Consider the following 13517-nt stretch of genomic DNA (forward strand, 5'->3'; position numbering starts at 1 on the left):
ACAAATTGGTTTGGGCGCTCATTTGATTATACTCAGTGAACACGCTTTGCTCTACCATTTCGCTACGGACAGTTCAGCAGCATAGGCAAAGTGTGCGCTCTGTATGGCGGATATAAGAATCTACACAAGTAAGTTGTCTACATTGCTTGCCAATAGGTCTACAGAAGGATTTGAAGTAATTATGATATCACTCCTACTGTAGTATTTTTAAAGACATTAGCTGCGGTCCACATCGTGTTTTATTATGTATAGGCCTACCATAGTATTTTACATGAGCATCGCGTATATAGGAGTCTACCCTGGACCTCAAATGTGATATATTTGCTGAAGCATATAGCCATACTATTTCTGAATCAATCAATAAAGCAAAGCAAATCATACTTGTAGGCCTATAATACTATATTAAATATAATTGCGGATCAACCGATGCAGCTCGATACGCCCAATGTATGAATAAAAGCACCTGACAATAAAGTCGCCCAATTGAACAGCTGTAGATGTTGATCGCACGACTTCATGAATATTGATTGGCAACATTTTCCAATATGTCAGCGCTCAAATCGGAAACAATAGAACAATAGACCCTTCAGTGCGTTGAGAAGAAACATAAACATCTTAGAGTAGATACGCTGGCGAAGTTACGTAAAAATCGGATTAACTACCATAGCAATAGGTGAAAACAATTTTGGAATATACCGCGCTGCTCTGATACGTTCACGCGGTACCTCTGCATTGAATCATATCATGCTGATCACTTGCACCTGTAAGATTAGTATCTTTAAAAAGACCAGTACTGTATTCAATCTATGATTGCAGAAATAAGCCTTGTTCACACAGTCGGACTTAAACCACTTAATACCGGACTTAAATTACGTCGGTAATAGTATCGGGTATAAGTGGCAGTGTGAATGAGCGTCGGATATAACTATATCCGACGTAATGTGGTTTAAATCCGACAATTTAAATCCGAAGATGACCAGGGTTAAGAGCTTGTTAAGACCGATCGAAACGTTACGATCGGTAATAGTAATTACGTGTGAACACTGAACAGCGCTTTTGGGCTGTCGGATATAACTGTGACCTTTCACCTTTCTGCGTGATTCAGCGTGAAGAACACTTCCGGGTTAAATTAAATCACTCGCGCAACTGATTTGAAGCAGAGTATAAATAGTGTGACCAGTGAGAGATAAAACAAAATCATCATGGATGCAGGTGCGAATATCAAACGCAATAGAGGAATGAACTGGCAAGAGAAGGAGACATTAGCTCTGCTGACCATTTCCGGTTAGTTATGACCGGTAATAGCTCGGATATAAACACGTCGGACATAGAGCTATTGCCGACTCGTCGTGTTCACACAGTCGGACTATTACCGGACTTAAATTACGTCGGTAATAGTATCGGATATAAGTGGCAGTGTGAATGAGCGTCGGATATAAAAAAAATTACTATATCCGACGTAATGTGCTTGAAATCCGACAATTTAAGGCTGAAGATGACCAGAGTTAAGAGCTGTTAAGACCGATCGAAACGTTACGTCCGGTAATAGTAATTACGTGTGGACACGCAGCACTATTGGGCTGTCGGATATAATTGTGAGTAGGCCTATATCACTCGCGGAAAATTTTAAGGAGAGTAATTTATGGCTGCAGCTGCAAATATTAATATAAACTAGGGGGATGCAGGCCTTGCCGTTTAGATTTTAAAGGCGAGTGGTTAATCACTCGCTAGCATGATTGTAGGCGAATTTTCACAAATATCACTTATTTAGGAAATAATCAAGTAGAGTTTCTGTCTTGACACGGTATTTATGTACATTTATGTTGAAATGCGCGCGAAGTGCGCTAACATTTTTCACTTTCTACGCTTGGAGGGAGCACAGCATCGATTAAATACTGAAATGGCTGATTCAGTGGCTGATTTTGGGAGATTCGCAGCGAGTGATATTTAGTGTCTATGGCGAGTGGAAAATCGCTCACTAAAAAATCGAGTTTGGGCGAGCGGCGGCGAGCGAGAGCGATCGCTCGCCTCAAACGGCAAGGCCTGGGGATGCGAGTATTTTTTTCGGACATCACCGTTAGATGAGTAAATGGGAGCGTTCACGATAACAGGAAGAATTACTGAACAGGTAGAATCATTGAAAATGAACATTAAAATCAGTTCTTTCTTACATTTCCCCTTGAGCTTCTTTATTTATTTGCTGCTTGTGATTTCCCGTTTCCATAGAGGGGTCAATTGGAATGACAAGGAAACATTGGCTATGCTCAAAATTTGGAGAGACACGGAAAGTATTTCTGGGATAAAAAAAGCTTTGGGAGGAGATAGCCACACTATTACATGACAAGGGGGGTGGGGTCCCGATACGGTCGGGGGAGCAGATACCTGTAGTGATAAAGGCACTGAAAACTCTCCATCGCACCCTCCATGATCGGGTGAAAAATTCAGGCGCAGGAGCAATTGACCATCCTTATTGGGATAACCTACACGGGGGGAGTAAATGTTAACCCTCCAGAGGGTTCAGTGGGGGGGGCAGTATGGCCCTGGATGTAGATGGAGATGAAATTTATTAAGCCATAAGCATGATAACAGAAAGGCATGCAATTGCATTTTATAAGATGATTAGGGGGTCCCAAATATATACGGAAAGAAAAATAGGGGTGTCATAAAATATTTTTGATGACCAAAATGTAGGAGTCACAACACAGCATGACTACAGATAGTGTGTTTATTTTATTCAAAAAGACTGATGCCTGGTTTTTTTGGGGGGTGTAAACGGTGGGGGGTCATAAAATATTTGCTGCCGAAATAGGGGAGGTCGCAATTTTATTGAAGCCGACTTTTTGTAAATTTGGGACCCCCACCAAGAAAAAAATAGCATGATGATGGGTGTCAGTGTAATTTTTTTTAATTATGTCATTTTTTCAAAGATGTCCACCATAGTAGGGCCTACATGTATAAAATGCGATATAGAGCTAAGTCTACTGTAAAATGGGTATACTTTGTCAAACTAAAATAATAATAATAATAATAATAATAATAATAATAATAATAATAATAATAATAATAATAATAATAATAATAATAATAATAATAATAATAATAATAATAATAGAACCTACATAAATACAAAATTGGTCTTAATTTTGGAACTTTTGAATTTGCATTTTTCTTACATGACATACCTACCGCATTGTCTGTAATTTGTTCTAAAGAGGGCGTTTATTGAAAGTGAATTTTCAGTGAAAACATTTAAAATCGGGTTAAATTTTCTGATGATGCTCATGTAGAAAGAAGAGATTTATGACCGGTAATAGGCTTTAACGGACATAACACGTCGGGCATACGCTGGCGAAGTTACGTCATTTATCGGATTAATTACCATAGCAATAGGTGAAAACAATTTTGAACATTTCGGGCTGTACTACAAGCAGGTTGCACTCATCACCTGTATGTCTGCAATCATAGATTGAATACAATACCGGTCTTTTCAAAGATACTAATCTTACAGGTGCAACTAATCAGCATGATTCACCTATTGCTATGGTAGTTAATCCGATTATTACGTAACTTCGCCAGCGTATAGCGCTATTGCCGACAAATGTGGACGCACTAAGGGATTAGCGGAAATATTTAATTCGATCGGACATAAGCCTAGATAAAATATTACCGGTAATAAGTCCATGTGTGAACACAGCTATACACAGGTGATGAGTGTAACCCATCGATATAGAATAAAAACTAGATAACTAAAGGACCAATCACAGGACGAGCTAGCTGGTGGAATGGCGACCATTATGCTAATTAGGAGATTGTTGTTTATGTCCGTGACGTCATTTTTGCCAAAATTTTTGTGCCGAAAAATGACGAACAATTTTAGTTTTCTTTCCATTTGCATTACTGTTATATTGTGAAAAACCATATAGTTATGGAGTTAGTCCAATATGTTAGGAAAATATTCAAACCGATGACCCCATGTTGACACTAGCTAAATAGGGTCACTAAAGGGTGACAGTCACTGTTGCAATTTTGTCATTTTATTTTTCAGACGAAATGAGAAGATTTGACCTTTTGAGGTCATTTAGTAGACATGTTTACCAGTCGTTTTGATTTTTGTAACAACAGTTCGCCTTTGAAAAGTGAACTTCGACGTACGTGGTGCGAAACTTTATTGCCACCACTTGCCAAGTTTTCTTACGGTGCTTCCCGAATCTTTTTATCGTGTGGTTGATCAGTGCATGAGCGGTAATGACACACGGCACCAGGGCATTCGCTTAACTGCCTTGGTGTAACCTGCTTGTAGTGCAGCGCGATATGTTCAAAATTGTTTTCACCTATTGCTATGGTAATTAATCCCGATTAATTACGTAAATTTGCCAGCGTATACCAAGTGAGTTGTTAGGAGTATTGTAAAAATGTTGTCACCTTTCTTCTGCCGGCTATTTTTAAGAAAGTTATCAATGCCAACTATAGACCCGTGTCGTTGACATCAGTATCTTGTAAATTGTTCGAGCACATTCTATTTTCTCAAATTATGTCGCAACTGGAGAAATTCAAAATATTATACATTTTCCAGCACAGATTCAGAGCACAACTTGTCATCACTGTGGAAGACTTGACAACAAACTATCTTTAATATTAGACTTTCAAAAAGCTTATGACACCGTTCCCCACCAGCGCTTGATCCAGAAACTTGATTGTTATGGTATACGTGGCACCATCTTGAATTTGATTAATAATGGCTGACGGCCCGAACACAATAGGTCGTTGTGGATGGAGAAGTTCAATACCAACTTCAGTCTTCAAGTCAGGTGTACCCCAGGGAACGGTGTTAGGACATTTGATGTTTTTAATTTACATTATTATTAATGATACTAGTTCACTTCACCTGTAGCTGTGAGAGTAACTGATAGCGATGCTATTTGACCCTGATGACCCCTTTTGACTTGTTGACATGTTACCGTCATATCGAGGATTCTTTTTACCACTTTGAAACCCAATTGGGCATACTGACCCCGTATGACCTTAACCCTCGAGTGACCTCGGTTTGATTTTGTTCATGCTCCCGTGATATGGAGAATTACTTTCACCAAGTTTAGCCAAATCAGACAAACTTTAAAATGTAGCCCCTGGCTGACCTTTGACCTCGGATGACCTCGGATGACCTTGATTATACTTTTACGTTTTCCCCTCATATCAAGGATTCCACCCACCCAGTCTGAGCCCCATCAGACAAAAATTGAAATTTGAACCCTCCGTGATGACCTTTGACCTTGGTTGACCGCGCTTTTATTTCGCACATATATTCCCCTCATATCAAGGATTCCACCCACCAAGTATGGGCCCGATCGGACAAAGTTTGAATTCTACGACCTTTGACCTTGACCTCCGATGACCTTTAAAACCAGCCGAAGGACATGCTTTTCCCGATACCTATCCGTATCCAAAATATCGGATCGATGCGTCGAAGCGCTGCGAAACGCATAGCCGGACACATCTACACCCCCACACACACTTCGCTCGTTATTTTAGTATAGTAGCTAGCATTGGCAAGAACGTGCCTTGAGTTTGCTTGCGCTGTATGGGACCCACGTGGTCCGACATCCAAAGAATTGAAGCGATACAGCGCAGGGCAGCTCGGTTTGTATCTAACAATTACCGGAGAACAGAGGGTACGGTCACTAATTAGAGGTTAATGACTGCGCATCAGTTGTTTCGAGGGTATTGTAAAATATCTAAACATTGTGCTTTGGAACCGAGGAATATCCCGAAGGGCGCAGCCCCGAGGGATATTCCGAGGTTTTGGAGAATAAGGTTATGGTGCAAATGCGCGAAAAATTTTGCTATTTTGCAGCTAAACTGATGAAATATGGTACAAAAGTGGAATAAATGTGCGCGAAGCGCGCGAAAATTTGTACTTTTGGGGCTAAAATGGTCAAATATGAGGTTAATTTGGTCATATTCAGGCGTCAACATATTGGGGGATTAACCCCCCCCGCGATCTACGCCTACCTATGACTTTGGGCAGCTTTGTGCAGAATGTTTAGGCAAGTTAATGCAATTTTGTATAACATTGGTCTATTATGACAATTTTGGTCAACTTTGGGCAATTTTCCCTGTGATACGGGGCCTCTTTGTATCAACAAATACAATGCAAAGTATCAAAGACAAAAGTAAGAAACCTTCCGGCAAGAAATGATTGCCAAAATAGCCTTCGTCACAGTCACATGTACAGGCTATTTTGAAGCTAAACTGATGAAATATGGTATAAAGGTGGAATAAATGCGCGCGAAGCGCGAGAAAATTTGCACTTCTGGGGCTAAAATGGGCAAATATGAGGTTAATTTGGTCAGAAACTCATATTCAGGCGTCAACATTGGGGGTATGATTGTATGGAGCACCCCCCGGCAAAATATTATCCCCCCTCCACGATCTACGCCTATGACTTTGGGCAACTTTGGGCATAATGTTTAGGCAACTTTGAGCAATTTTCCCTGTGATACGGGGCCTCTTTGTATCGACAAATACAATAAAAAGTATCAAAGACAAAAGTAACAAACCTTCCGGCAAGCAATGATTGCCAAAATAGCCTTCGTCACAATCACATGTACAGGCTGTCGAATTCAACACTCCGTTACCGTTGCATGAGCCAAGTGGGTTTTTAAAAGCACACGTACATGCTCCTTCATCAGGACTGCAACTATAATCTGAAATCAAATGCACGTATTAATTTGAAATATCTTGAGAAGCAAAGGAGAGCAAAAGCAATGTTAAGGCTTACGGAATGGCATATGCAGTCTCCTTACGGACAAATCGAAGCTAGTCGCGATCACATTATCCGAGTGCAAATTGAGCTCAGGCAAGTCTGTGTCTGACTATTAAAAACGGAGTCTAACCCGAGTGTTAAACAGTAGAATGGGAGTCGAATTGAATCATTAGCATGATTAGTGGTACCAGGCTATCTGTCATCTCTTCTGGCATTGTACTGTCCAGTACAGTTCGTTGGTGTTGCGTTCATCATCTGACATCACTCGTTTGGATCGAGCACATGATCCGGAACAGAACTCTCAAATCTGCACTGATAAAACATATATTTTCCCTTGCAACTTGCAGGGATAATATAAGGCGGGATTGTACACAATGGGGAGCCTGCACGAGTACATTGACTACAGTAAGCCAAAAAATTAAGGTACCAGTTGTGTTCACCCCTGTATATCCTAAATAAAGCCAAGTATGTTAAAATACTTGTACTCTTTAGCTCTGATTTAAGACCTTATTTGTTGAAATTGGATGAGAATTAAAGAAACGGTGATCTAAAACCTAATGAAGAAACTAAATCAAAAGTTGCACTTTTGTGTTCTAATCAATAAAAGCACGACGCTAGTATTAAGGGGGTACTACACCCCTGCCCAATTTTGTGCCTATTTTTACATTTTTCTCAAAAAATATAGCGCATTGGTGACAGGTAAGATATGTATATTATAGGGGCAAGGACTACAACTACTGCACTGGAAATTTTATTTCAGCACGGACAACAGTTGTGGAGTTACAGTCAAAAATGAGGGAAAACGGGGGCACGGTGGCACAGCGGTACAGGCTCTACCTCGCAATCGGAGGGTTGCGAGTTCGAGCCCCGGCGGTGCCATCGTGTTGTGCACTTAGGCAAGGCGCTTTACCTCACTTGCCTCTCTCTACCCAGGGGCAAAATGGGAAGCTGTTAGGAATAATGTCCATCGAGCGCTGCCCAAAGGTATGAGCATGCCTTGGGCATTGTATGGCAGCTGACATATTCTAATGCCAGCGGAATAAATGTAAAGCGCTTTGATACATGTGAAAGGCGCTATATAAATGTCAACATTTTTTTATTTGATTTAAAACCAATATTTGATCAATAAATCAATAACTACTTGCCTTGAGTTGCTGAATGTTTAGTGCAGTAGTTGTAGTTTTTTTTGCCCCTAAAATATACATATCTTACTTGTCACCAATGCGCTATAATTTTTGAGAAAAATGCAAAAATAGGCACAAAATTGGTCAGGGGTGTAGTACCCCCTTAACGTGCTATAATCAATGGAAGCACGGCGTTAGTTCAAGTGTACAAATCAATAGGGCTTGCAATAGAGCAAACTGACACTTTTAAATTGGCATCTTCCTTGGGTATTTGGATCGTCGTGGTTTTATTTCTAGACCAATTTCAACAAATAAGGTCTTAAATTCGAGCTAAAAGATGCAGCTATTGGCTGCTGGTTTCAATTATGACATATCTGTCTTTATTTAGGATATACAGGGGTGAACATAACTGGTACCTTAATTTGTTGGCTTACTGTATAAGGATATGGATATAAGTGTCTGTTTTCCATGACGATTGAAAGAAAATGTTTCAAAATAATGACGCTATACTACTTGTTCAACCTACCGCATAAGTCGTCATTACACCAGCCGCTTCCTGAAGCACATTCAGTACAAGGGTCCACTCCCGTAATATAGGGATCTACGCCAGACTCCCAAAATTGACCACTAAAAACGAAAAACGTTAATTCAAGTGAGTGTTACTGGAGTCGTTGGCATTCTCTCACCATGCTCACCATTGAATGATTGAGGAAAACACAGACCGAAACAGGTCAAACGACGTAACAAATTATTTTAAAATAAGACGATCGGTAAGGCTCTGTTTTTTAAACGTAGGTTTAATGATCTTTTTTTTCAAAATTCACATTAGCAGTACGACACGTAATCTTGGTAACACGGTTGTTATTCTAGAGTCTTTAAAATTCAAATAACGTACTTTCAGTGACGAGGTCATTCGTGACATTTTGACGCAAAAGCCGGAACCACCGTTTCTAGTGATGGTATACAAGACTGCTTCATCAAAATTTAAAAAAAAGATCCACCTGACATAAAGAATTTTTAATCTGTCAAAACCAAATGAAGAAAATTTCTATTTTCTTGCTCATAGTTTTGCCAGTGAACCACCAACTTTTTTCAAAGCCCAAGATGTTATGAATGATCCAACAGCTGATGACTGTCGGAAAGTTATGTCACTTGCGGTAGTGATGTTAGTCTTTCTTGCCGTCTTCAACAGTGGATCATAAATATCATAGGCGGCAGAAGCGGGCGGGGGGGGGGGCACGTGGCCCCTATTTTTCAAATTCCAAAAAGAAGAAAAATAAGTAATACTTGCCCTGTGCATCATCCTTTTCATCCTGAAAACACCGTGCTTCAAATAGCAGAAATTCCTTACATTTTGAGCTAAAATAGTCTGAAATTGAATTTTTTTCACCCGCAGATGTTCCAGTGATACAAAAATGCTTGCCCCCCCCCCCCATAAATTTTAATACTTCGCCGCCGATGGTAAACATGCAATAAAGCAATTCGGTAAACCAAATTATCAAATGGGGGGGGTCAAAAATCTTAAGAGAGAGTGACAGAAAAGCACGATAGATCAAAGTGTCAATTCAGATCAGAGAAAAGGCCGGTGGATCACGTGACACGTGATCCACCTGATCACGTGATCACGTGGCACGTGATCATTTCAAGAAGATCCAATGTTGCATTTTGGAAGCAGAGGTTTCAATGAATATCACTTAATATAGCCTGTATTTGATTGAAATTGAGATACGGGTGAATACATTTTCTTATCTGTACGTCATTATTTGAGGTAAAAAAAACCCATTTGAACTTATGTGTACTTACACATCTTCATAGATACATTTCCAGTATATTCGGTCTTCTTTGTCTTTGTAGTTGAAGGCATCAAATAGTTCCGGACAATATTTCTGGGCGCACGCAAAAGATGTGCCAGATGCCCAGGTTACCTTAAATAGAAAATACACATCACAATCACTGAAATGTAACTGTTTTCTTTAAATGTGTTTAAGGGGGTACTACACCCCTGGCCTATTTTGGGCCTATTTTTGCATTTTCCTCAAACATTATAGCGCATTGTGACAAGTAAGATATGTATATTATAGGGGCAAGGACAACAACTACTGCACTGAAAAGTCAGCAACTCAAGGCAAGTAGTTATTGATTTATTGATCAAATATTGGTTTCCCTCATTTTTGACTGTAACTCCACAACTGTTGTCTGTGTTGAAATAAAATTTCCAGTGCAGTAGTTGTAGTCCTTGCCCTATAATATGCATATCTTACTTGTCACCAATTCGCTATAATTTTGAGAAAAATACAAAATAGGCACAAAATTGGACAGGTGTAGTACCCTTAAATTGACGAAAAGGCCAAAGAAAAAAGATTTCATGCTTGTCCTCCACCAACAGACCTTAATCTGGAAAATCTGGAATAAAGTTTCTCTTTTAATGTACAAATGAAAACCGGCCCTATTTTTGGAAATTCCAGAAAAAAGGTGTTTTTTTCTTTCAACATTTTTGACATCCTGAAAAGTTTTTTCAGTTTCTACACACTTCTAAACTACTTCATTCTAAACATGAATGAAGTGGTATACAGTAGAGAAATATCCCAAATCACAACTATTTGGGCTATTTATTAAGCTAATTAAAGGCATACAGTCATGTTTTGGCTATGACCTTTAAAAATCACGACCGACCGACCGACCCAATTCTGAAATTAGTTGTGGAGGACAAGCAAACAATCTTTTTTTGGCCCAATTACAAATGTTCGTTAGGGCCTACTGATAATAAACTTACTACAAAATATGACACTGTGATTATATTACTACATATAAAGTCTAGTGACTCTTGGGTAAAATAGGACAGTAATTTGTATCTTCATTTATCATGCTTATACTCTCCCTCGTCTCCGTTCATGACGAATTCTTTAAATAAATTGGGAATAACTTACCAATTTGTAAACCTGACAAAAAAGCTCTTCAGTACAGTCATGTGTTTCATAGTCGTAATAGGATGCCAATGAATACCAAGTATTAACCGCATCAGAAAGACTGAAGTCTGACGTTTGAGTGATACCTGCAACAGAAACACAGGTCGAGATAAGACGTGATAAAATGTGCGTGAAGTTGCTTCCGATTTCCAATTTGTTATTTGCAACTCAGTAATACCAGTAAGTCGGCGGGTCACACTCGTCGCGCGAGATTTGACCCTGATTTCTTGTGCATGCAGTCAGCTGGGTTTTAAAGTTAGCTAAAAAATATAAATTTCAAAGAAATTCAATTGGTTGCAAGAAACACATATTTCGCAGAGGCTCCGGAAGATTTTAAATGTGGAGTAGGGCAATGGCCAAGTTATGGTGTGTGTGTGTGTGTGTGTGTTGGGGGTGTGTGTGTGTGTGTGTGTGTGGGGGGGGGGTATTTGCATATAGCCACCAAAATTAGTTTCTGTATATTTTAAGGCCCACATGTGCATATATCATGATGTTTGTTGGATAAGAATTGTCCCTTTGTCATTTAGGTGTACGGTAAAAGGAACTGACGTACCTGTGAGTTGAATAAGGTTACCACGCTGCTCAATTGGATCGTCTAGATTGAGATCATACCGACAAGCATTGACTGAAGCCTGCACCAAAACCTCTAAGGTGTCATCCCAGAACTGTGGACAGTGGCAGAACAAAAATCAATTAAAAACAGGTTAGAATCTTTCACATTGCGCAACACAAACACAAATGATTTCTTAAAGAGCCTAAAACTCAATGTCAAAAATAAAGTAGTCAAGAAATGGAGAATTCAAACATTTGCCTTATTTGGTAAATAGGCCTAATTCATAAATAAGGCCGACATCTAAAATATTAAGAAACCCAAGGTTTTATACTGCTAAACTAAACAAAAATAAGCCAAAATTTGTATTTTCTCTGATTCGATGCTAGAGTGCTTTGCTATCGTTTTTCGGTCGGACAGCGGTGCAATTTTTTCCACCGGAAGTTATTTATTCTGTTAATGTTGAAATTTGGATGAAAGTTATTTCGATGAGTCAACTGTATCTTTTGAGCAAGTGTAATTTTAGCAATATTTTTGATGCAATCGCCTTTCGTGTTTACTTCTGAACTTCCGTTGCTACTACAGTGTCATGCTTCAGCGAATCCGACTAGATTTTGAATGCAATGGTCTCTAGCCTAGAATGTGAAGCTATCCGTGAGCAAATTCTTGGCTTGACTTCTTGAGCAAAGAATAATTAAGAAGTTGCGATATCTTACCAATCGATGCATATTCGATGCTGGTGGTTGAACATTACTTCTACCGCTGTTGTGTTCAATTATTATAGCTTCTTTTTCTTCGCCAGTGAGAAGACCAAGTGCAAGTGGTGATGTCGTCGGCTTGGAAACTGGCATCGGATTATAGAGCAGTCCCTTATATAAATCTTGCAAAGCAAAAACAAAAATCTTACCAATCGATGCATATTCGATGCTGGTGGTTGAACATTACTTCTACCGCTGTTGTGTTCAATTATTATAGCTTCTTTTTCCTCGGTAGTGAGAAGAGCTGGTGGTGATGTCGTCGGTTTGGAAACTGGCGTCATTACCAGAGCAGCAGCGACACTGATAACGATGGCAAATACAGCAATATTCAGGAGAGACATCTTTGCTGTGATTCTTCCCGAATTCTGGGCTGCAAAATCGTCTTGTGGGCTTCAGCACAAATTCAAACACACCATTACAATCGTAAGAGGTCACAATGAATCCCTGAGACCATTTGCACCAAAATCACAATGAAAAGCATTCAGCTAACTATATCGATAATTAATGATTGTCAAGCTACCAAGCTAAGTGTGCCCGCATTCAAAATCCCTGGCACCCACCTGGATGATTATCAGCAACATAATGTTTGATACAACGAATCGAACGGGTTTCCTCTTAAGATTCTTTTCAGTTTTTCACACCTCCAATTTACAAATCATACTTTTGAGGACAATGATGTTTTAGTGCTTGGCAAAGAACATAAGTGGTTTGAAACAGGGGTCATGATACACTTTTTTATACGGGGTGGTCCAAAAACAACTTTACACAATTTTAGAGGTTGATTTCTCAAAATTTAAAGTTTCTTTCAAATTGTTGTTGCATATTCTGAAAGACCGTTTATCTAAGAGTGGAGTCAGTTTTAAGTGAAATGCTCAAAATTAAGTTTGTCCACACGTAAGCCTATTGGCTGCCGATTCACATCACTTACATTACACCAGGGACCGTGTATAAAGGGACTGGAAACGGGATTATTGATAGCTATTGTTAAGCTATTGTTATCAGATTATCTTTCACGACCTTCGATTGTATGCGAGTTGCGCCAAGGGCGCGATGTTTGAATTTTATTATTTACTCATGTTGCTCTACAAAATATCAAAAACACATCAAAGTATTCCAATATCTTTTTAAGTTATGACAAATTGTGTAAAATGTCTATCCTTTGTCGAAAATAATTTCTGTGTAGCATCGAGAATCATTTACATAGGATTTTAGAGACAAAATGTGATAATTTTGTGGAGATACAGAATGCTAGAACAAACAAAATTATATTTTTTCTGGAATGTGTACACCGTACGCTTGGTATTCCTACTGATTTCGGTACAGAAATAATTCTTAAGATTATGTTCTTTGAAGATT

The 13517-nt window shown here is 39.2% G+C and overlaps 1 protein-coding gene across 2 annotated transcripts in view; it reads right to left on the reverse strand.

Moving 5' to 3' along the window:
- Nucleotides 1-12730, reverse strand: part of LOC140135617 (uncharacterized) — a 43273-nt gene extending 30543 nt beyond the window's left edge. Inside the window, exons 1-6 of one of the 2 annotated variants that reach the window (XM_072157186.1) lie at nt 12311-12730; nt 11407-11518; nt 10815-10939; nt 9691-9812; nt 8414-8514; nt 6558-6704 (exon numbers count right to left, since the gene is read on the reverse strand). In XM_072157186.1, coding sequence (XP_072013287.1) covers nt 6558-6704; nt 8414-8514; nt 9691-9812; nt 10815-10939; nt 11407-11518; nt 12311-12502 — 799 coding nt within the window. In that variant the 5' untranslated portion in view covers nt 12503-12730. The other variant, XM_072157187.1, reaches the window with a different exon arrangement.
- Nucleotides 12731-13517: the final 787 nt, after the last annotated feature.

The sequence above is a fragment of the Amphiura filiformis genome, chromosome 16, assembly GCF_039555335.1.
Source record: "Amphiura filiformis chromosome 16, Afil_fr2py, whole genome shotgun sequence".
NCBI classification, from domain to species: Eukaryota; Metazoa; Echinodermata; class Ophiuroidea; order Amphilepidida; family Amphiuridae; genus Amphiura; species Amphiura filiformis.